The 20903-nt window shown below is 45.2% G+C and overlaps 1 protein-coding gene across 1 annotated transcript in view; it reads left to right on the top strand.

Moving 5' to 3' along the window:
* LOC119950111 (solute carrier family 22 member 4-like) overlaps nt 1–14301 on the top strand; it is a 77990-nt gene extending 63689 nt beyond the window's left edge. The window contains exons 8-10 of the mRNA XM_038772108.1: nt 2519–2701; nt 6107–6242; nt 13687–14301. Of these exons, the coding sequence (XP_038628036.1) occupies nt 2519–2701; nt 6107–6242; nt 13687–13762 (395 nt within the window). The 3' untranslated portion in view covers nt 13763–14301. The remainder of the gene's footprint in view (nt 1–2518; nt 2702–6106; nt 6243–13686) is intronic.
* Nucleotides 14302–20903: the final 6602 nt, after the last annotated feature.

The following is a 20903-nucleotide window of genomic DNA, read 5'->3' as shown; positions in this document are numbered from 1 at the left end:
TTACTACAGTGCTTGGCACATAGTAAGTGCTTAAAAATTCCATAAAAGACAAAAAGAAAAGAGAAAGAAAAATACAAATTCCTCTATCAGTAATATGTTCACCACTAGCAGAATGCTTTATGCCCTTACTACCCTTGCCACTTGTTATTTTGTCCTATTAAAGAGAATATTGTTACAAGCACACAAAGAAACACAAAGCCCTAAGGGGCACAGTAATAATAATAATAATAATAATAATAATAATAATGGAATTTATTAAGCGCTTACTAAGCTTGTCTAAGCACTGGGGAGGTTACAAGGTGATCAGGTTGTCACCATCATCATCAATCGTATTTATTGAGCGCTTACTGTGTGCAGAGCACTGTACTAAGCGCTTGGGAAGTACAAGTTGGCAACATATAGAGACAGTCCCTACATAACAGTGGGCTCACAGTCTAGAAGGGGGAGACAGAGAACAAAACCAAACATACTAACAAAATAAAATAAATAGAATAGATATGTACAATTAAAATAAATAAATAAATAGAGTAATAAATATGTACAAACATATATACATATATATATGTATATATATATACATATAGGTTGTCCCACGGAGGGCTCACAGTCTTCATCCCCATTTTACAGATGAGATAACTGAGGCACAGAGAAGTTAAGTGACTTGCCCAAAGTCACACAGCTGACAATTGGCAGAGCCGAGATTTGAACCCATGACCTCTGACTCCAAAGCCCATGCTCTTTTCCACTGAGCCATGCTAATTCTCAGTACAGTACAGCCTGACTGAAGTGGGAACTGGGAGTTAAGAAAATCAAGCCTTTACCAGCTCTGCCCACATTTCCTTCTGACTCGAATCTACTAATAGTTGTGGTATTAAGCATTTACTTCATGCCAAGCACCATACAAAGCGCTGAGGGACATTCATTCATTCATTCAATTGTATTTATTGAGCGCTTACTGTGTGCAGAGCACTGTACTAAGCGCTTGGGAAGTACAAGCTGGCAACACATAGAGACAGTCCCTACCCAACAGCGGGCTCACAGTCTAGAAAGGGGAGACAGAGAACAAAACAAAACATATTAACAAAATAAAATAAATAGAATAAATATGCACAAATAAAATAAATAAATAAATAGAGTAATATGCCACATATACAGATCCAACACAATCTTTGTCCCAAAGATTGGGACTCACAGTCTAAAAGGGAAAGAGAATGGGTATTTCATCCCCATTTTATTAATATAATTGTTATTATTGCACTTAAGTGCTTACTTTGTTTCAAATGCCATTCTAAGCACTGGGGTAGGTTTGAATTACTCAGGTCAGACACAGTCCCTGTCCCTTGTCAGGCTCCCTGTCTAAGTATGAGGGAGAACAGACATTAAATCTCCATTTTGCAGATGAGGAAACTGAGGCACAAAGAAGTGAAGTGACTTTCCCAGGTTGTCACAAGGTTAAGTGGTGGAGGTGGAATTAGAACCCAGGTCTCCAGACTTCTTGGTCCATGCTCTTTTCTTTAGGCCACTCTGCTTCTCAGCTATGTGCATCTACCTGCACCAAATGTTGGGCTGTTCCCAGACAGGCACACGTTCTGGAAAGAACAGCCCCAAGTTTCTACATCGCAATAAGTTGAAATTGTGCAATGAAAGCAAATTGTGCAGTTACTCCTAAAACTGAGAAGCTGTACATCCACTTCACAATTGAAACTACTTCAAGGCAAAGTTAAGAAATTCACCTCTCTTCAAGGGTAAAGGACATGATATATACCAGAATTGTCTGCAACAAAAGTGAAATATAAACCAGGCAAAGGTCAACCAGTGGAATTGAGTTGGCATATGCCATTTGGAATCACCAGAACAGAAAGTTCAAAGTACAAAACTGCCGCAACCCTTGCTCATGTCAAGGAACAGCTAATTTGGATATTATCCATATTTAAGTTTTTCCTGGGACACAGTGTGACAGTAGAAAGAGCACAGTCTGGGACTCAGAGACTCTGGGTTCTAATCCTGGCCCTGCCACTTAGCTGCCATGTGACCTTGGGCAAATTACCTAGCTTCTCTGGATTTCGGTCCCCTCATCTGCAAAATGGAGATTTAATACCTGTCCCCTCTCCTTAGACTGTGAAATACGGGACCTGATTATCTTGTATCTACCCCAGCGATTGGTAAAATGTTTGGCAAATAGTAAACTGTGGCATTTGTTAAGCACTTACTGTGTGCCAAGCACTGTACCTAGCACTAGCAAGGATACAAAAAAATTAGGTTTGAAACAGCCACATGGGGCTCACAGTCTTTATCTCTGTTTTACAGATGAGGTAACCAAGGCTCAGAGGAGTGAAGAAACTTGCCCAAGGTCGCATGGTAGACAAGTGGCAGAGTTGGCTTAGAACCCAGGTCCTTATGACTCCCAGACCCGTGCTCTATCCACCAGGCCATGCTGCTTCCCCTAAATAAAACAGGAAATGAATAATACTTGGGGAAAAGACTTCAGGCCCTTCACTCACTAGACTTCTCTTTTCAGATTACAATTTCCTGTCCCTTGTGCTGGCGATGCTGGGGAAATTTGGAATCACCTCTGCATTCTCAATGCTTTATGTCTTCACCGCTGAACTCTACCCAACCATAGTCAGAAACATGGCAGTGGGGGCCACCTCCATGGCCTCCAGAGTGGGCAGCATCATCGCTCCATATTTTGTTTATCTTGGTAAGATGCCATATGTACCCTTCTTGTGCCTCTATTTGCATGCCACTCTTGAACCCTCAGGGAAAGCTATCCTATGAAAACGTGAATGTTTATTTCTACTCCCCCATTCTCATGTGATCCTCTTGCCAAGGTATAATAATTATGGTACTTGTTAAGTGCTTACTGTGTGCTGGGCATGGTACTAAGCACTGGGGTGGATACAAGCAAATCGAGTTGGACATAGTCCCTGTCCCCTGTGAGGCTCACAGTTCCAATCCCCGTTTTACAGATGAGATAACTGAGTCAAGGGGAAGCAAAGTGACTTGCCCAAGGTCACACAGCAGACAAGTGAAGGAGCCAGGATTAGAACCCATGACCTTCTGACTCCCTGGCCCATGCTCTATCCACTGCTTCTCAGTATAGCAGTATGCAGTACTCAGTATATACTCAGTATTCTCAGTATGCTGCTTCTCAGCATAGCAGGGTGGGAATGAAGAAGGGCAGTCTGATCCCCCACTATGCCTCACCCACCCATCCTCTTCCTCCTCTCTTCCCACTCTGGGATTAGAGATTGCCCAGAATGGGAGACAGAATGGGTCAGGACAGTCAGGGTGAGGGGAAGGAGCTGGTCTCAGGAGCTTACCTGGATCCCTCAAATGCTGAATTGGGGTTGGTATGAGACCCTGCCAATGCACTGTACACCTCTGCCTGACTTCAGGCTAAGGGGTCAGAGAACCGGTCATTCTATCCTGTGAAGCACAGAGGTAGATGATGTGACAGGCACCTGCTTCAGTAGCTAATTCCTCAAGGTGACCTCTTTGGGAGACCCTTCCCCCCCACTCCCCAAACAATGAGGTCATACTCCAGCCACGGACCTTCTGAATGGGTACAAACATCAATTTATCCTTCCTCAAATTCCACAACCCCAAACTAGGAGGTCCTCCCTGCAGCTCAGAAGTGATGAGTTCAAAATGAACAAAAGAAAACTCTCCTTCCACCCTGTAGCTGTTGTTCTTTTGGAATTCCTTAACGCAGGAGCTTGTAGAGGAGGAAGCTAGCGGTAGGTTCTCAAAGTGTTTGAGAGCTCTGTAATGGATTAGAAATGTTAGCCAGTGTAGCCTAATAGATGGATGAAAGGAGGGCAAGAGTCAATTTATCTTAAGTGCCCTCCAAGGGTCTCTATTGGAAACAGAATTCTGAGCTGTAAATGCCATTTTTAATGTTCTGAAATGTGGCCCTTGGAGTCCATTTCCATATCATTGTTATTCTGGTATTCCCCCCACCCACTCCCTTTCCCATTTCCTAGCTTTCAAATCCATGGGCTCCAAAAGATTTTGACATGACCTGGGAATCAGCCTAATTTATAATAATAATAACAATAATTGTATTTGTGAAGCACTTACTAAGTGTCAAGCACTGTACTAAGCACGGGAGTAAATAGAAGATAATCAGGTCCCACGTGGAGTCACACTCTAAGTAGAAGGGAGAGCAGGTGTTGGTTGAATCCCCATTTTGCAGATGAGGGAACTTAGGCCCAGAGAAGTGAAATGACTTGCCCAAGGTCGCACAGCAGACAAGTGGTAGAGTTGGAATCAGAACCCACATCCTTCTGACTCCCAGGCCCATGCTCTTTCCACTAGGCCACACTGCTTCTCTAAGATGGGAGTGGCATCCAAGGCACCTGAGAGCTGGATCCCTGGATAAAAATCAAACTGTCTGGCCATATAATCCATGGAGAAATTGAAATGGGCAGAGTACAGTTCTGAGGGTTGGAAGGACCTGGGCTCTAGTTCTGGCTCCTCCACTTGTCTTCCTTGTGATCTTGGGCAAGTCACTTCACTTCTCTGTGCTTCAGTTCCTTCATCTGTAAAATAAAGATTAAGACTATGAACCCCATAAACCCCATGGAAATTAAGACCCGATTACCTTGTGTCTAACCCAGTGCTTAGGATAGTGCCTGGCACATAGTAAGCGCTTAACAAATACCATAAAAAACAAAACAAAGAGCCGAGTTCTAGTCCTGGTTCCTCCACTCATCTGCTGGGTGACCTTGAGCTAGTCACATCACTTCTCTGTGTCTCAGCTCCCTCATCTGTAACATGGAGATTAAGATCGTGAACCCCATGTGGGACATGAACTGTGTCCGACATGATTAGCTTGTACTTACCCCAGCACTTAGAACAGTGCCTGGCATGTAGTAAGCACTTAACAAACATCATTTAAAAAAAAAAATGGGGAACACCATCAGGGGGTGGGGTTGGGAGGCGCTCTCTTCACCATCAAGCTGACCAAAAGGGAAGTTGATATTTTTAATCAAAAGACAAATCATCGTCCAGACAGCCCAGGCCCACCATTTCCATATCCAAGTTTCTCCATTCCTCCTACTCTTGTGAGACTTGGCCAGCTTGAGTAGGGCCTGGGATCCAGGGAGCGAAGGCAGACATTCAGTGGTAATGGTTTCCCCATCAGTCATATCATCGCTCATGGCACCTCCATTGCAATCTACCAAACCTATCCTTTGTCCCTTCTCCCATGAGGCGAGCCTCACTAGGCCAAAGTTCCTTCGCCCTCGGGGGCCTTGGTTCCACATGGCTGACTGAGAGCCGGTGCGGGCAGGAAACCCGCTGGACTGAAAGCTGTCTGGAGAGGTGCAGGGCCAAGCAGGGAAATGATTGTAGAAGTCTGATGATTTCTTGGGAGGCTGCCAGAGTGGAACACTCTCCCGGACCTCGTTTTTCAGCCTCTTGGGCCATTTCAGAATCACATTAGGTCAATTTAGCTGTAGCTTTCAGCAAAAGACATTTCCACACAGTGCGCTGCACAATGTAAGCACGCAATAAATATGATTGACTGAATGAATGAGTGAATTTTTTTATGGCATGTGTTAAGCACTTACTATGTGCCAGGCACTGTACTAAGCTCTGGGGTAGGTGCAAACTAGTCATGTTTAACACAGTCTGTGTCCCACATGGGGCTCATAGTTTTAATCCCTATTTTACAGATGAGGTGTAACCAAGGTACAGAGAAGTGAAGTGACTTGCCTATAATTACAGAGCAGACAAGTGTCGGAGCTAGAATTAGAACCCAGGCCCTCTGACTCCCAGGCCTGTTCTCTATCCACTAGGCCACGCTGCTTCTCACAGATTGAGAGGCTAGTGCAGAGTGATGGAGACAAAATAGACAAAGATTGAATGCTAATACAGAGAGGTAGAGAGAGACACAAAACAGAAAAACAGAGACAAAGACTGAGTGATGCCAAGACACACGAAAGCCAGACAAAGGCCAAGTACTGCTGCAGAGTGACACATGGCAAAAGATAGACACCAAATGAAAACAAAAGACCAAGACCGACAAACGTTCATTGCAAATGCTGTTTGGGTGACATAAATGCATGACTGATATCTCTTACTTATGCTCTCGTACCAGGTGCATATGACAGAGTCCTGCCTTACATCCTCATGGGGAGTTTAACGGTGTTGATTGGGATCATGACCCTGTTGTTGCCAGAAAGCTTTGGAATGATTCTACCAGAGACGTATGAGCAGATGCAGACGGTGAAAGGGTAAGGGCACTGCCTTCAACCCCTAGCTGAAGACATCAGAGGCAAAGATCAATTATTCTGATGATTGCAGAGGACAGTGGGGGATCAGTCAGGGAATGTTTCCCAAGGGAGGAGGCACTTACTCTGGAGAGTGGGCCATTAGGGGTCAAACATGAGAATGAGAAAGAGAGACAGCCTCAGTAGTGTTGCAAAGAGCCTCCTACCCCTTCCCTCTTGTTCTGAAAGATCAGTAAAGCTTCCTCGGAATTCTGAGTATAATAATAATTACAATAATATTAATAATGGTATTTGTTAAGCACTTACTATGTGTCAAGCACTGTTCTAAGTGCTGGGATAGATACAGGTTTATCAAATTAGAAACAGTCCCCGTCTACGTGAGGCTCACAGTCGAAGTAGGAGGGAGAATCCCCATTTTACAGTTGAGAAAACTGAGGCACAGAGAAGTGATTTGCCCATGGTCACATGGCAGGCAAGTGACAGCCAGAATTAGAGCGCAGGTCCTTTGACTCCCAGGCCCGTGCACTTTCCACTAGGCCACGCTGCTTCATTGCAGTATTCATTAGGCACTTTAAAGTGTGGAGAAATGATATCCTCACTGAAGTATTTTAGACAACCCCACCCACCCTACCACCACCCCCTCAAGTGAAGACAATCTAAAGGCATAAAGGAAATGTGGAAGCTGATCAGGATCTTTTTTTAAATTTTATGGTATTTCTTAAGCACTTACTATGTGCTAGGCACTGAACTGAACACTGGAGTAGATATAAGGCATTCAGGTTGGAAACAGTCTATGTCCCATATGGGGCTCACTGTTTTAATCCCCATTTTACAGATGAAGGAACTGAGGCACGGGAAAGATAGTGACTTGCTCAAGGTGGCACAGCAGACAAGTGGTGGAGGCCGGATTAGAACCCATGTCCTTCTGACTCCTATGCCTATGCCCTATCCACTAGGCCATGCTGCTTCAAATGAGACATTTGTGTAAATTAATTGAAAAGCTGCAAAGTCCTCTTTGAGCATATTAGAGAGAAAATTTCCAAATACTCTATTTAGTCACATAATTGACCCACTTTTTCCCCAAAGCTTTTGGAACCCAAAAACAGGAGAGGAGCTTTTTGTATGGGCTCATGTAGGAATTAAATGTAACAATGAGAGGAAGAAGAGAAAAGAAGGGGAAAAGAGGAGGCAGAAAAAAGTGGAGGAGGAAGAGAAAGGTGAGAGGGCCCTAGAAACTGCCTCTAGGGCCCCTTCTAAACTATGAGCCATTGTTGGGTAGGGACCATCTCTATGTTGCCAACTTGTATTTCCCAAGTGCTTAGTACAGTGCTCTGCACATAGTAAGCGCTCAATAAATACGGTTGAATGAATGCCTCTCTCCTATTGCACTCTCAATGAAAAAAAAATGCTCTTCTGTCTCCACAGTTGCCCATGTTATCACAGGTTGCAATTACGAGGAAATAAAAAGAATCTTTTCTATCCTCAAAAATTAGGATGGGGAAATTTTAAGGCAGAGGCAATTGTGTGAATGAATATAGTCATATTTTACTCAGGAAATGTACTTGGAAAGGGAATGCAAAAGGGAAAGCTTTCATTGCCTGATTAAACTTTCCCACAAGAACTGATTAAAAGAAGGTGACTCAACACTTGTCCTCTGGCCAAAACTCTGGGTAAAGGAGCTGATGCCCCACACTTCCACTGGCCAGCCTTGCCTTTGGGCTTGTTATTATTATTATTATTGTTGTATTTTGTTAAGTGCTTACTATATACCAAGCACTGTTCCCCTCCCACCTCACATTTCATTTAGAGGGGACTAGGGCAGCCTTCTGAGCCCTATTCCGTCCGATTCACAGGGCACACAGGTTCAACCCCTGAGGTTATGTGGGCCAAAGGGGTCACACACACTAGAAGAGGGGAATTTTCATTTTGTATTACAGGAGAATAATGGGAAGCAGCATGTCCTATTCACTCATTTCTGTCATATTTATATGTGCAAAGCATTGTACTAAGCACTTGGAATAGAATACAATATAACAATAAACAAACATTCCCTGCCCACAATGAGCTTACAGTCTAGGAGGGGAGACAGACATTAATGGAAAGAATAAATAGATCAATAAATAAATAACAGATATGTACAGAGTGCTATGGAGCTGGGAGTTGGGATGAATAAAGGAAGCAAGTCAGAGTGATGCAGAAGGGAGTGGGAGAAGTGGAAAGGAGGCTCAGTCAGGGAAGGTCTCTTGCAGGAGATATGCCGTTAATAAGGCTTTGAAGGTGGGGAGAGTAATTGTCTGCCTAGTGGAAAGAACATGGGCCTGGGACTCAGAAGGACCCAAGTTCTAATCCATGGCTACACCGTGTGCCTGCTGCGTGATCTTGGGCCTGTCACTTCATTTCTTTGGGCCTCAGTTACCTCATTCTTTCATTCATTCATTCAGTCGTAGTTATTGAGCACTTACTGTGTGCAGAGAATCGTACTAAGCGCTTGGAAAGTACACTTTGGCAACAGAGACAATCTCTACCCAACAACAGGCTCACAGTCTAGAAGGAGGAAATGGGGATTAACTCTGTGTTGCTCCACTGAGGACATGAACTGTGTCCAGCCTGATTAGCTTGTATCTACCCCAACGCTTCAGTACCTGACACATAGTAAGTGCTCAACAAATACTATTTAAAAAAAATAAAAGGATTGGGAGCTGCATTCTGCCTCACATCTAACAAATCATTCATTCCCGACAAGCAGTGCTATTAAAAAAAAATAAAATAAAGGAATTGGGGGCTGCTTTCTACCTCACATCTGACAAATCGTTCATTCCCAACAAGCAGCGCTGCCCATGTGGGGAGTCCCAGGACCCCCAGGCATCCTGTCCCTTGGGCATCCCCTCTCTGAAATCACTCAAACCCAAAGGCCAGTAGGATTTGCAGCCAGTTCTATTGTTTTATCTAGAAAAGGCCCAGGCAGCAATAATAATAATGGGATTTGTTGAACACTTACTATTTGTCAAGCACTGTACTAAGTGCTGGGGTAGATATAAGCTAATCAGGATGGATACAGTCGTGGCTCAGTGGAAAGAGCCCGGGATTTGGAGTCAGAGGTCATGGGTTCGAATCCCGACTCCGCCACTTGTCAGCTGGGTGACTTTGGGCAAGTCACTTCACTTCTCACGGCCTCAGTTACCTCATCTGTAAAATGGGGATTAAGATTGTGAGCCCGACGTGGGACAACCTGATCAGCTTGTATCCCTCCCAGCGCTTAGAACAGTGCTTTGCACATAGTAAGCGCTTAACAAATATCATCAATATATATTATATAATACAGTCCCTGTCCCGTGTGGGGCTCACAGTCTTAATCCCCATTTTACAGATGAAGTAGCTGAGGCACAACAAAGTGAAGCAACGTGCCCAAGGTCACACAGCAGAAAAGTGGCAGAGCTAGGATTGGAACTCAGGTCTTTCTGACTCCCGGGCCCATGCTCTATCCACTAGGCCCCGCAGTGGGGAGGGAGATTCAGAGATTAAATATGCTCTATGCAGAGCTCCTCTCAGCTCTGCTCATTAGCATCCTGGGAACAAGTTCTTTTCAAATAGCTTTGGTTTTGGTTGGCTCCATGAGCTCTTCAGGGGATTAAAGGGTGAGCTTAAGTTGCCCTGATTATTGCCAACTCAAACAGAGGCAAGCCTCAACCCTCTGTTTTAACAGATCTGAGGCAAGAACTTAAGTTACCACTGCATTTCATTACTTTTTCCCCACTGCCCCAGGCCCACTTCATTCATTCATTCATTCAGTCAGTCAGTCAGTCCTATTTATTGAGTGCTTACTGTGGGCAGAGCACTGTACTAAGCACTTGGGAAGTACAAGTTGGCAACAAATAGAGACGGTCCCTATCCAACAATAGGCTCACAGTCTAGAAGGGGGAGACAATAGACAACAAAACAAAACATGTGGACAGGTGTCAAGTTGTCAGAACAAATAGAATTAAAGCTAAATGCACATTATTAACAAAATAAATAGAATAGTAAATATGTACGAGTAAAATAAATAGAGTAATAAATCTGTACAAACATATATACAGGTGCTGTGGGTAGGGGAAGGAGGTAGGGCAGGGGGATGGGGAGGAGGAGAGGAAAAAGGGGACTCAGTCTGGGAAGGCCTTTTGGAGGAGGTGAGCGCTCAGTAGGGCTTTGAAGGGAGGAAGAGAGCTAGCTTGGCAGATGTGTGGAGGGAGGGCATTCCAGGCCCTTAATTATGCCCTTATCCTTAGTGATTAAGATGATAAAATAACCATGTCCTAGTCAGTTTGTGAGGTAGACGGTCGGTTGATTGCCTTTCCAACTCATTAAACCACAAAACTCTTCAAATGAGAAGCAGCTTGGCCTAGGGGATAGAGCACAGGTCTGGGAGTTAGAAGGACCTGGCTTCTAATCCTTGCTCTGCCACTTGTCTTCTGTGTGACTTTGGGCAACTAAATAACAATAATAATTGTGGTATTTGGTAGGTGTTTACTATGTGCTAGGCACTGCTAAGTGCTTCAGGAGATACAAGGTCAGGTTGGGCTCAGTCCCTGTCCCACATGGGGCTCACAGTCTTAATCCCCATTTTACAGATGAGGTAACCGAGGCACAGAGACGTGAAGTGACTTGCCCAAGGTTACTCAGCAGAGAAGTGGTGGAGCCTGGATTAGAACCCAGGTCCTTCTGATATCTAGACACATACTCTATCCACTAGGCATGCTCCTGTGCCTTAATTCCCTCATTTGTAAAAGGGGATTGAGACTGTGAGCCCCAAGTGGGATATGGATTGTGTCCAACCTGAGGATCTTGTATCTTTGTCAGCGTTTAGTCAAATGCATGGTGCGTAACAAATACTATTTAAAAAACAAATGCAGCAGTCTCCCCCTCCTCTTCACCCTACCCAGAATAGGTGTGGTGCTTTCCTCCTGTATTTTCCCAAGTAGGAAGTTAAGCCACTTTGGAAAGCACAGATGTCAGCACATACTAATTGATTTCTAAAGGCTGCCAAGGAATGTGTACAACCCAGCGTTTTCAAAAACATATATAAAGCCAAAAGCTTTATAAAGCCAAAAGCTAAGATTGGGTCAGTATTAGGAACAGTAACCCTGGATTCTTTTGACGGTGGTCAATAAAACAGTGGGTGGGTGAGAGAACTTCATTAGAAGGAACATTCAGGGATTTGAGTTAGGCTGATGCAGCCTGCCTTATTGGGTTAGTGATGGCAACAAGTTATGTTGCCAACTTGTACTTCCCAAGCACTTAGTATAGTGCTCTGCACACAGTAAGCGCTCAATAAATACGATTGAATGAATGAAATGAATGAATGAATGGCATTCATTCAACTCCTCACCCTGGGCTTCCAGGCTCTCCATCACCTCACCCCCTCCTACCTCACCTCCCTTCTCTCCTTCTACAGCCCAGCCCGCACCCTCCGCTCCTCCGCCGCTAATCTCCTCACCGTACCTCGCTCTCGCCTGTCCCGCCATCGACCCCCAGCCCACGTCATCCCCCAGGCCTGGAATGCCCTCCCTCTGCCCATCCGCCAAGCTAGCTCTCTTCCTCCCTTCAAGGCCCTGCTGAGAGCTCACCTCCTCCAGGAGGCCTTCCCAGACTGAGCCCCTTCCTTCCTCTCCCCCTCGGCCCCCCCTCCATCCCCCCCATCTTACCTCCTTCCCTTCCCCACAACACCTGTATATATGTATATATGTTTGTACATATTTATTACTCTATTTATTTATTTATTTTACTTGTACTTATCTATTCTATTTATTTTATTTTGTTCGTATGTTTGGTTTTGTTCCCTGTCTCCCCCTTTAGACTGTGAGCCCACTGTTGGGTAGGGACTGTCTCTATATGTTGCCAATTTGTACTTCCCAAGCGCTTAGTACAGTGCTCTGCACATAGTAAGTGCTCAATAAATATGATTGATGATGATGATGATGGCATTTCTACTCTGGGGAGCTAAATTTGAAAAACTTGATGTCCAGGATAGAGTCCTGTGCCAAAATGAATTCCTGCTGTTGACTAGCTCGCCTCTAGTCTCTATATTCATTGTAGGCAGGGAATGTGTCTGTTATATTGTTATAGTGTACTCTCCCAAGCGCTTAGTACAGTGCTCTGCACACAATAAGCGCTCAATAAGTACGACTGACTGACTGTTGCCAAAAGGAGTTTGACTTCCTGCCACATGGACTTACAGACCAATAGCAAAAAGGGTTTAAACAATTCAGGTCAGGTTTCCTTGCATCAGGTTGGTGGGAAAACGACTGTTCTTTACCTGAATTCCTAAGTGCATGCATCAGGTTGGTCCTGCCTAGTTTTTAACCAGTCTCAGGTTTCCTTGCATCAGGTTGGTGGGAAAATGACTTTTCTTTACCTGAATTCCTAAGTGCATCCATCAGGTTGGTCCTGCTTAGTTTTTAACCAGTCAGTCAGTCACTTTTGGGTAGGGACTGTCTCTGTATGTTGCCAACTTGTACTTCCCAAGCACTTAGTACAGTGCTCTGCACTCAGTAAGCACTCAATAAATACGATTGATTGATTGATTGATTGATGGTATTCATTGAATGCTTACTGTGTGCAGAGCATTGTACTCAGCAATTGGGAGAATACAAAACAGTTAGTAGAGACATTTCCTCCCCACAATGAGCTTACAGTCTAGATGGGGGAACAGACACTGCCTTGTCTTAAGCATCGAGTCGTCTCCGACCCATCGCAACTCCATGGACATATCTCTCCCAGAATGCCCCATGTCCATCTGCAGTTGTTCTGGTAGTAGGCAGTTGTTCTGGTAGTAGATCCATAGATTTTTCGTGGTCGAAACATGGAAGTGGTTTACCATTGCCTCCTTCTGTGCAGTAAACTTGAGTCCATAAGTAAACTATGGGTCTGTCCTTAAGTACGGCTCAATAATCACGATTAATTGAGCGAACCGACAGGATTTGGTGACAGTTCGAATATGTGGGCATTGAGTATTACCAGCCAATCATTACAATCGTTATAATTTCCCATTGGGGAAATGTTTTTCATTGCCAAATCATTAGCATACTTGGGAGAGAGAGCGGGGGTCCAAGATGAACTAGAGGGGGAAGGGAGAAAAGAGTGGAGGACGGAGTAAGAGAGGAGGAAAAGGGGTCCATGGGCCTCTATGCTTTAAGCTTGTTGTGGGCAGGGAAAGTGTCTATTTTATGTATCTTTGTCCAGCCCAATTTGCTTGAATCCATCCCAGCACTTAGTACACTGCCTGACACATAGTAAGCGGTTAACAAATGCCGTAATTATTATTATATTATTGTATTGTACTCTCCCAAGCACTTAGTACAGTGCTCCAGCACTTAGTACAGTGCTCCAGTAAGCACTCTATAAATATGACTGAATGAGAGAGGAGGAGGGTTCCAGAATGACTCTAGTTCACAGGCCTGTTTCGTTTCAGATTCGGTTCCAAAAAACCCCTGCAGAACTCAGTCAAGCAAGAGAAGAACCCTCGGGTTACGATAACGCCATTCTGATCCATCATCTCCCACCCAACCGGCCAAAAAGCGGACCAGCACGACTGTGGGGCAGCTGGGTCACCTCCTTGCCGAAGTAATGGGGCCGCTGACCATTTTGTTGGCCCAAGGTTATGAGTGGATTTTCTATTCGTTGAGTCATGGCCCTGCTCTTCCAGGATCCTTTTGACTGTTATCTCAAAACAGAAGGTCTTCAGAGGGCTCCCACTGGCGACTGTCTAACTTGCTGTTTGTGTGCGTAAGAGAGACTGGCCGGTGTCGGGGTGGGGATTCCTGAACAACTTCCTGCCAGGACCGCAATGCTCACTGTAGCTTGGGCTCAGACTGCTTAGTGGGGGACTTTTTGCATTTCTGAGTTGGCCGAAAAGCCAGCACTCAAACTGTTGGCTTGTTGGGTTTCATTTGGGGAGAGGGTGTTTACCAAGTCGAGCGTTGACATTGAGATTCAAAATGCAGTAAGCGTTCTTAGAATTATTGGCCTGTATATATATATACACACACAATATATAAGTATATATATATATACTTTTTTTCCATCACCAGAGAACCTCATCTGAGCTCTGGGAAGTTTTTTATGGGCAGCAAGTCCTGCAGCTTGAGGCAGAGGGTGATGGGTGTGTAGCAAGCATGATGTGGTCTGTTGTTGAAGATACAACCTGGGTTCTGGTCACGAGGGGACCTTCACTACCCCCCTGCCCCCTGGGCGATCCAAAATGGATGAACCACTTGGATTCCAGTCTACTAGCTCCCAGCACTCCCAGAACCTAGGCTAATTCCCAGGTTTTTGCCTAACAAACACTCCAAACTTTCCACTAAATTCACTATGGGCCTCGAAAGAACCAGTTTAGAAGGATTGCCGGTTAAATGGCTAAGTCTGTCATACACTGGAACGAGGTCAGATGCAAATTCCCCCAACCCAGTGGACTGGTGCCAGGCTGCTCAGCATTAGCCAGGAAGTCCCGTGCACTCCATTCCAGAGAGATGGTGCTCAGTGAGAAACCGGAAACCACTCTCTTCTTTTCAAAGCTGCTTTCTTTCAGGGAGAAGTTGACCTTTCCCTGATCGGAACCGTCTGAATATGTCTTGTCTAACCGATGGTGTGGCAGTTGGTTTTGGAACAAAATGAAGGCTGTCCTTTGCTGTCAGAGAGCTCACTCCAGGACCAAGTATTTCCAGCTTAGAAAAGAAAGGTCCGCTTTATGCCACACCCTCATTTTGACAGGCAGCAGTCAGTCAATCATATTTATTGAGTGCTTACTGTGTGCAGAGCACTGTACCAAACTCTTGGGAGAGTACGACGTGACAATATAACAGACACATTCCCTGCCATTTCATCCTTACATTGACTCATTTGGCCACGATTTCTAAGTGTTGATTTGGACATTGGGCTTTTGTTAGCTAAGTACTTTCTGCATCAGTAATTTCCCTTCTTTCAAATAGTTTTATTAAGAATTGGAAAAGTGGTTTGTTGTCTTCTGGCAACACACTCCTCATTGTTTCATTCCTTGACACTGCCCATGCTGGTGGATTACAGATTTCTACTGACCCTCCCCTGCACCACAACTCTCCCCACACCATAACCTCCCCTGCACCACAACCATGCCACATCACAACCCTCCCACACTGCTATCCTTCCTGCAAAGAAATTCACCACGTATCTTTCCCAACATGTTTTTCATTACCAAAGTATTTTTGAAGAATTCTTTGAAGATCCTTTGATGTCGCATTTAGGCAAGCTGTTCTGGCCATTACAGAGTCCTGGTATCCTTTGATGTCAGTGTCAATTGTCAGCCCTGAAGAGTGACTTGTTGCCATGGGCACCATGGCCAGAATTTTTATGAAAAGATTTTCTAGACTAATCTTGGTTTACCTGATTGTGAAAGTGGCTATTTCTAAAATGCATTAAAATGGTTTCTAATCCCATTTCCTTCAGGAGAGTACATTACTTAAGTTGTGAAATTTTAGATGCTCGTATTTCCCATCCCTGATCCTCCACCCCATTGGCCTCCCAAGTAATTGCTAGATATAGCTTATTGAGCTCAGCAGTGAGCTCTCAGTAAATACCATTTCACCACAACTCCTCCTTGACATTCCTCCCTTCTCTGCTCTCCTTCGGGCACCCCCTTGAATCCTGGCTCATATTCTAGGATCCCATTTCCTGCATCCTCATTCCCTCCAACTGGAACATGGCAAAACTGATTCAAACAGGCCACTGGAGCCCAGCCCCTTGCTTGAGAAGGGGAGGAGGGAGGGAACGAGGCTGCTGCTGCTGTAGTTGCCAAAATGATTTCACGTTCTGGGCCACATCCTGGAGGGAAAACATGGCGCTAGTGGTGGGAGGGCAGCGTTGCCTGGTGGGAAGCACAGAGACCAGAAGTCAGGAGACCTAACTTCTAATCCCAGCTCTGCCACCGGTCTGATAGGTCACCTTGGGCAGATCACCAAACCTCCCTGTGCCTCATTTCTTCATCTGTAAAATGAGGGTGAAATCCCTGCACTCTCTACCTCAGGTTTTCTTTCCAACTCTGCCCCCAACCTTCCTCGTGACTTTGGACAAATCACTTAATCCTGCTGAGTCTTTTTTCCCCATTCACAGCAGGAGGCCTCACTTCCTCCTCCCAGTTAGTATCTTTTCAGGGGTGATTTCTAGCTCAGAAACTCCTTTCCATCATCCTTAAAGCATTCAGTCAGCTCGCCCCTTCCTACCTCACCTCACTGTTCTCCTCGTGGCTCCGTGGAAAGAGCCCGGGCTTGGGAGTCAGAGGTCATGGGTTCTAATCTCGGCTCCGCCGCTTGTCAGCTGTGTGACTTTGGGCAAGTCACTTAACTTCTCTGAGCCTCAGTTCCCTCATCTGTAAAATGGGGATTAAGACTGTGAGCCCCATGTGGGACAACCTGATGACCCTGTATCCCCCCAGCACTTAGAACAGTGCTTCGCACATAGTAAATTCTTAACAAATGCCATCATTATTATTACTGTCCAGCCCACACACTTTGCTCCTCTAGTGTCGGCTTGTTCACTGTACCCCAATCTCACCTGTCTCTCCACTAATCACTTTCCCCCATCCTCCCTCTCTTCTGGAATTCCCTCCTTCGTCATTTTCACCAGACCACCACTCTCCCCACCTTCAAAGCCATATTAAGGTCATGTCTCCTCCAAGAAGCCTTCCCCGAGTAAACCCTCTTTCCCCTGATTCCTTCTCCCTTCTGCACTGTTGATGCATTTGGGTCTGTACCCTTTGGGCACTTCATATTCACCCCACCCTCAGCCTCACAGCACTTATGTACATATCTGTAACATTTATTTATATTAACGGCCATCTTCCCCTCTAGACCATAAGCTCACTGTGGGCAGGGAACGTGTCTACCAAACCTGTCGTAATGTACTCTTCCACGTGCTTAATACAGTGCTCTGTGCACAGTAAGCACTCAATAAATACCACTGATGGATTGATAGACACTTCGCTTTCCTAGGTGACAGTAATCCCAAAGGGTGGAGAAGGGAAGATGTGTTGAGGGCAGAACTGCCAAGGTGTTTTGCTTCAGCCTCACTTCCTGCATCTTTGTTAGTCAGAGCCCCCTTAGGCAGGAAGGCAGGAAGCCTCTTGGAGCTGTTCCTCTGAAGACATTCCAGATCTGCCATCAGCAAGCCCAAATTAATCAATTAACCCATCACTGTTCTAAGCACTGCTGTAGTACAAGTTAATTGGGTTGGCCACAGTCTCTGTCCCACGTGAGGCTCACACTCAATCGAATGAATGAATAAATGTAACATTCCACTGGTCCTGGGGGCACCACAGTCCAACTTTAGCCTCACTCTGGGAAGTGGAGCAGAGCTGAGGAAATCAGCCAATCAACAGTATTTACCGAGAGCCCACTGTGTGCAAAGCACTTCACTAAGCGATTGGGAGAGGACAAAACTATACAACTGATATATGCATTCCCTGCTCTTAAGGAGCTTACAGTCTACAGTGTGCACAGCACTGTATTGAGCACTTAGGAGAGAACAATAGAGTTAGTAGTTGCCCTTGAGGAGCTTACAGTCTAGCTGAAGGGAACTGAAGCCTGGTGCAGTGGACTGGAATGAGGCATCCCAGGACACTGCTCCTGTCCCTCCTCCTGACTCAGTGAGGAAGCTCCCACACAGGCCAGACTAGAAGGAATAATAATAATAATTATGGCATTTGTTAAGTGCTTACTATGTGCCAAGCACTGTTCTAAACGCTGGGGTAAATACAAGGTAATCAGGTTGTCCCACATGGGGCTCACTGTCTTAATCCCCATTTTACAGATGAAGAAACTGAGGCACAGAGAAGTAAATGACTTGCCCAAGGTCACACAGCAGACAAGAGGTAGAGCCAGGATTAGAACCCATGTCCTCTGATTTCCAAGCAAACCCTTGCTCTTGCCACTAGGCCATGAGGGATGGGGAGAAGGGAGCAGCTACCCACAGGAGTTGTGGTTGCACTAGAGCATTCAGTAAAAAGCTTGGTACACAGTGCTCAGTAAATACCATTTACCCAAAGAGCAAGCCCCTTAACAGTGACCAGCCAACTGCTGGCAGCTCCCATAATGCCCAGCATCCTTCCAGCCATCCAATCAATCAATCAATCAATCGTATTTATTGAGTGCTTACTGTGTGCAGAGCACTGTACTAAGTGCTTGGGAAGTACAAGTTGGCAACACATAGAGACAGTCCCTACCCAACAGTGGGCTCACAGTCTAGAAGGGGGAGACAGAGAACAAAACCAAACATATTAACAAAATAAAATAAATAGAATAGATATGTACAAGTAAAATAAATAAATAAATAAATAGAGTAATAAATATGTACAAACATATATACATATATACAGGTGCTGTGAGGAAGGGAAGGAGGTAAGACAGGGGGATCGAGACGGGGGTGAGGGGGAGAGGAAGGAGGGGGCTCAGTCTGGGAAGGCTTCCTGAAGGAGGTGAGCTCTCAGTAGGGCCTTGAAGGGAGGAAGAGAGCTAGCTTGGCGAATGTTGGGAGGGAGGGCATTCCAGGCCAGGGGGATGATGTGGGCCGGGGGTCAACGGCGGGACAGGCGAGAACGAGGTATAGTGGGGAGGTTAGCTTGTACCTACCCCAGCACATAGTACAGTGCCTGGCACACAGTGAGCCCTTAGTTAATACAATTTAAAAAAGAGTGTCAGAATCACACTGCAATTTCATTGACTCATGAGGAGCTGGAGAAAGAGCCCCTGCTGAGTTCCAGCTAATAATAATAATAATAATGGTATTTGTTAAGTGCTTACTATGTGCAAAGCACTGTTCTAAGTGCTGGGGAAGTTACAAGGTGATCAGGTTGTCCCACGGGGCGCTCACAGTTTTAATCCCCATTTTACAGATGAGGTAACTGAGGCACAGAGAAGTTAAGTGACTTGGCCAAAGTCACACAGCGGACAGTTGGTGGAGCCAGGATTTGAATCCATGACCTCTGACTCCAAAGCCCATGCTCTTTCCACTGAGCCACACTAGCTGCCAAGCCCCCTGAGTCACTCTGTCTCCTCTGTGTGCAACAGCTGGGTCTCTTATTTTGTCTTTTTCCTGTTGTATGCTGAGCCCCTTGGTGCTGGTGATATAGGCAATCAGTCAATTGCATTTATTGAGCATGCTTAGCACACAGGCCTGGGAGTCAGCAAGGACCTGGGTTCTAATTTCAGCTCCACCACTTGTCCGCTTGGTGAGCTTGGGTAAGTCACTTCACTGTGCCTCAGCTACCTCATCTGTAAAATGGGGGTGAAGACTGTGAGCCCCATGTGGGATATGGACTGTGTCCAATCTGATTAGCTTGTATCTGCCCCGGTGTTTAGAACAGTTTCTGGCACATAATAAGCATTTAACAAATACCAGCTTGACTTAGTGGAAAGAGCCCGGGCTTGGGAGTCAGAGGTCATGGGTTCTAATCCCAGCTCTGTCACTTATCAGCTGTGTGACTTTGGGCAAGTCACTTAACTACTCTGTGCCTCAGTTACCTCATCTGTAAAATGGGGATTAAGACTGTAAGCCCCATGCGGAACAACCTGAAAACCTTGTATGTACCCCAGCGCTTAGAACAGTGCTTGGCATATAGTAAATGATTAACAAGTATTCATTCATTCATTCAATCATATTTATTGACCACTTACTGTGTGCAGAGAACTGTACTAAGTGCTTGGGAAGTGTTATTATTGTTATTGTTATTATAAAATTAGCACTACGCCATGCAGAGCACTGAACTAAGTGCTTGGAAGTGTACAGTAGTAGACATGAGCCCTGTCTGAATGAGTTCACAGGTTAGTGAGGGTGATGGATACTGAAATAAATTACAGGTAAGGGAAAACGTAAGTATAAGGATATGTATAAAGTTCATTGTGGGTGGGAATGTGTCTATTCTATTATACTCTCTCAAACGCTTAGTACAGTGCTGTGCACACAGTACACGCTCAATAAATAAGATCGACTGGGTAAGAACTAAAGTGCAGAGGTGATATGGAAGTGCTGAAGTGACAATAAGGGGGAAATTAGGTGGAGACAGGAGGGCTTAATCTAGAAGGGCCTCCTGGAGGAGAGGTGATTTAAGAGGAACTTTGAAGGTGGGGCGAGCAGTCACCTGCCAGCCTTCAAGGAGGAGGGAGTATCAGATAGAAGGGAGGGCATGAGCAAGAAGTCAGTAATGAGAGAGAAAAGAATGGGCACAGTGAGTAGGATGGCTTGGTAATCTTGATAGTATAGTGTTATGTGCTTGGTACAGCGCTCTGCACATGGTAAGTGCACAATAAATACCATTGATTAGTTGATAGGAATAAAGTGTGTGAGCTTGGGTTCAGTGGGAGAGGAGTGAGGCTAAGTAGTCAGGTGGGAGCTGATTGAGAGCCTTAAAGCCAATGGTCAGGAGTTTCTGCTTGTACAGAGGGGAAAGAGCAGCTTTTGGAGGTTTGGGGAGATTGGGGAGGTATCAATCAATCGATCATATTTATTGAGCACTTACTATGTACAGAGCACTGTACTGAGGGCTTGAAAGAGTAAAATACAACAGAATTAGCTGACAGGTTCTCTGTCCATAACAAGCTTATAGTATAGAGGGGGAGGCAGACATTAAAATGAATAAGTAATTTGCAATATATAATTTAAAGA

The sequence above is a fragment of the Tachyglossus aculeatus genome, chromosome X1 (genome assembly GCF_015852505.1).
Source record: "Tachyglossus aculeatus isolate mTacAcu1 chromosome X1, mTacAcu1.pri, whole genome shotgun sequence".
Taxonomy (NCBI): domain Eukaryota; kingdom Metazoa; phylum Chordata; class Mammalia; order Monotremata; family Tachyglossidae; genus Tachyglossus; species Tachyglossus aculeatus.
Note: the sequence above shows the minus strand (reverse complement) of the source record. Positions and strands in the feature narration are given on the sequence as shown.